Source organism: Meleagris gallopavo, chromosome Z, assembly GCF_000146605.3.
Source record: "Meleagris gallopavo isolate NT-WF06-2002-E0010 breed Aviagen turkey brand Nicholas breeding stock chromosome Z, Turkey_5.1, whole genome shotgun sequence".
Classification (NCBI taxonomy): Eukaryota; Metazoa; Chordata; class Aves; order Galliformes; family Phasianidae; genus Meleagris; species Meleagris gallopavo.
This window is the reverse complement of record NC_015041.2, coordinates 13,226,925-13,231,180: the sequence shown is the minus strand read 5'-3', so window position 1 is coordinate 13,231,180 and position 4,256 is coordinate 13,226,925. Positions and strand designations below refer to the sequence as shown.

Here is a 4,256-nt window from a genome sequence, read left to right as displayed (position 1 = left end):
GTAAAATTACTATATTGCTTCTTCACTCTCATTTTGTTACTTTTTAGAAGGCAGGCAATGTGACTCTATTCTGAATAGGTAATTGAATTTTAACTTCCACAATTTTGTGAATATTTAAGATATCCAGTTAACAGACAAGAAATGGATTCACTACTTTTTCCAAGCTTCCCAATTCTTTTTACTTTTTTTTTTTTTTTGTAGATCTACTTCGATTAAAAGAAGTTTGTGGCTTCTGTACTTTGTGGTACAAAAGTACTTCAGTTGGTGGCTTCTGTTTAAATGAAACACTTTTTAGCAGCCTATGTAACCGTGATGCAGACAAGAGCCAGGTGTGTCATGTACAGTCCCATGCCCAAATCAGTGTGCCCACATTAGTGAATATCACTGAATGAACTCTACCTCCTTAGAAGTTCAGAATGATGCTTCCTCGTCTTTAATCTGCCTGATGAAAAGTAAATAATTTGCATTTCTGATTTGGATCACACTTCTGTAATTTTTCCTTACAGATTTTCCACATGACATATGATCTGGCCAGTGCTGTGGTGAGAATCTTTAATCTAATTGGAATGATGCTGCTGCTTTGCCATTGGGATGGTTGTCTTCAGTTTTTAGTACCGTTACTTCAGGATTTCCCACCAGATTGCTGGGTGTCCCTAAACGGTATGGTTGTAAGTATTGTTCATTTTTCATTGTGCTTTCTAAACTTTATTTTCCTAAACAGTTAGCCTCAGATTTAATTGCAAAAATACATGCCAAGTAAGACAGTGCCCTGCAACATACTCAAAGTTATTTAGGGGTTTTGATTGCTTGCTTACTAATAAACAAAGGTTGCTTTTGTATCCCTCACCACCAACAATACTAAGCTGACACACAGTCAGTAAATGAACCAGAAAATACTTTCACTTTTGAGGCCATTTTAATTAGTTTATTAATCCTCATTCCCTCAAGGGAGTCATTGTAGGACATTTGGAAACACTCAGTGCACTAGTGTTTTTAGTTTATTTTCAGAAGGCTATAGATGTTGATTTAATCTTCGTTATTTTCATCTAATACAGTCCTCTGCTTGTTTTGTAAATAACTTCTGGCTATGTCATTAAGTCCTTTACCAAATCGTTTCTGCCTGTCAGGATGAGTTTCTTCTAAGTAGAATACAGGAAATACAGATTTACTTCTGTAATAGTTATGTGTGTTGAAAAGACAGTTCAAAGAGAGAACTTGTTTATGCCTTGTTTATAAGGAAGGTTAATGATGTTCTCCTTGTATGACATATGCCTTGAAGAATTAAATGCTTCTTGTGAAGCTGGATGATGAATCAAGTAGACTTTTTTCATAGAAAATACATAGATAAAGTTGTTGAAACGTGTCTGTAGCAAACAGAAAAAGTCCCAAGCAACTATCTCATTGACCACCTGAAACACAGAATCACAGAATCATAGAATCATCAAGGCTTGAAAAGACCTCCAAGATTATCTAGTCCAACCATCCCTGCCACCAATACTTCCCCACTAACCATGCCTCTTAGTAGGAAATTTAAATGTTTCTTGAACAGCCTCCTTGGGCAGCCTATTTCTACAATTTTTATGACACTTTTACTGTAGATGAGCAACTTGTACAGTCCCACATATTTCTATTGTAAAAACATAATTATATTTGTTCCTTTAGGAATGTAATACTGCCTATTACTGTTGGAGCTTGGTGACTAACACTGTCAGTCATACAGACAAGCATTTGCAGTCACTGAATGACATATTTAATGATAAGCAGCATGTTTGCTGACACCTCACTGTGCAGCTTTCCAAAAAAAAAAAGTGACATATCTTCACAAATGGAATTGCTACAATATAAGTAGGTCACCAGGATGCTGACTGGCACGGTTTTGCATTCTACTGCATTGTGGGTTCTGCTATATAACATCTTTCATTCATATTCTGAAAGGGTACATTTTCTACCAGCTTCCTAAAGATTTGGATAAAAATTACTCTAGAGAGTGAAAGGGAATAAGCCCTGGCTTATGCTTAACTTATGAAGGTTAAAAAGTTTTTATCTAAATAGGTAAAAACTTAAAAAGTATTTACCTTTTTATGAATGCTTAAATATTAAATTCTTCCATATGAGCAACATTTGACCGTAGAAAGCTGCACACATTCTTAGGGAGATCTTTCTGCCTGCCTACACTCAATTTTCTTGTAGAAGCATTTCTGTCTCCTTACTGGCCACATGCTCTTTGAATGATCCTTTCCAAAAGGATTTATTTTCTCTGACAAACTTGCTGCTATTAATGAACACTGAATATTGTGGGGCAATCTGAACTGTTGTTGGTGGCCCCAAGGGACCCCAAAGGACCGATATTGTCAGGAAGAGGAGATCTTCACCTATATCCATCTATTGCATCTTTCTGCCAATTCTTTTTTCACTCAAAGATTTCAGCACAGTATTCTGTAAAGACAATTATAAATGCATTTGGAGCTTGTCTCAAATTTCTGAATCAGAGAATTCTGAAATATGTAGGTTGCTCTGAAAGTAACGCCACCTATTTATTTCCATGGAATCTGCAACAGATACAAAGAAAACAGTAACACTATTTGATAGGGTAAATCCTCAGCTACAAAACACCATTTTTCAGCAGTCACCATCATTAGCTACGCACTGTCACCAGCAGTGAACAAGAGCTTGCACGTTTGCAAATATCTGCATGGCCATCCAGAACGTGGCTGGAAATGTGAATATGAAATGTGAATGTGAAAACATTGTTGCTGCCTCTGCTGAAAAGCACCAGGTCACTGTGCTCATATCCATTGTTTGTCCTCCATCGATCTTCCGCACACATCAGTGAATGTCAGTGGGTGCTAATTTTTCTGCATTAAGGAATTCAGTTCCACACATTTGCTTCATGCACTCTTCCATGTCAGACACCATCGTGTCAGACTGCTCTTTGCTACCATCTCACGTGGCAACATAACATAACAGGATATTGGTGGAAAGGTTTGACATACACTGCCTTATAACCAACGTGCGCCTCTGATGTCAGAAGCCAACAGAATAACATAGGTAATAGTGCTCCTTTTGGAGCAACCCTTGCACACCTGTTCTGAAAAAATTGAAATTGCCCATCTGTGAGTTTCAATCTTATTTTGAGTAGAGAGGGTTGTTTTTTTTTTTTGGTGTGGGCTTCAAAAAAAACAACAACAACATTTTCAAACAAAACAAAACACGGGATACAAGGATAATACCTAACTTTGCTTTGAAGTAATATTTCAACAATTAGTGATGGTGATCATAGACTTGAAGACTTATTCTTAGAAAACATATATATCAGTTTTTCAGTACACAACACAGCTGCTAGTCAGTTGCAAGCCAAAGATTTAACAGATAATGTGATGGTGAAGGAAGTAAAGATTCCTTGAGCGTGACGTGCTGTCTCCTCTATCTTTGCAACCTAGCATATTGTTCCAGGCCACAGTTGCATTCTTTTATATTCATTATTAATTCATTTTTAATTTGTTTTTAATTTGTTATAATTCAGACTTGCTTCAGACTGCAGATTACAAGAACGTCCTCTAAAAACCTTCTTCTGGAAACATTCTTTTCTGTAGAAGCTAGTATGTGAAAGTTTTCAGATTCCACAGGCCTACTCACATTGTACTGTTAGGAAGAACAAAGGTTAAATTTAATGTCAGAAAGGAACAAAATAATGAAATCAAGTCTACTGCCTCTCTGAACAATGGCAATGAATGAAATTAAAGAAAAGCAAATCAGTGGATTTTCATCTTTGAAAGAATGATTAAAAATGTCAGATTGGACCATCAGATTGACTATGAAATGAAATGGAAGGGCTTCTCTTTGAAAGGAAATAGGATGGCCATAGGCTGGTACTGAGCCAACCTTGACCCTGAATAGTTCAAACCACTTTGGGATGTTTTCCTCAATAATAACGAACTCAAATGGTGTATGTACTTCCTGGATTTCTTGGCCAATTCTTAGCATTGGCATTCCTGTTACAAAGAGAAAGGCAGAGCTGGTATCTTTCTTTAAATTTTCTAGTTGTGATCCCACCTGCCCACTTTCATATCATTACTGCCATTTCATTGCACTGATTTTTTAAAAGTAGTTTAATTAGTAACTGTTTGCCAGGAGGATCCTATACTCTTTTAAAATATCCATGTACTTCTCTAAAAATAAGAGACAACGGCATGAGCTCTTTCTTTAATGCTCGCTGTAAGTTGTGTTCCAGCCAATCAATAAAATAACAGACAATA

The 4,256-nt window shown here is 36.6% G+C and overlaps 1 protein-coding gene across 1 annotated transcript in view; it reads left to right on the top strand.

Annotated features, from left to right (window-relative positions):
- LOC109363904 (potassium/sodium hyperpolarization-activated cyclic nucleotide-gated channel 1) overlaps positions 1–4,256 on the top strand; it is a 194,744-nt gene that overhangs the window by 159,942 nt on the left and 30,546 nt on the right. Inside the window, exon 3 of the mRNA XM_031557236.1 lies at positions 507–668. Coding sequence (XP_031413096.1) covers positions 507–668 — 162 coding nt within the window. The remainder of the gene's footprint in view (positions 1–506; positions 669–4,256) is intronic.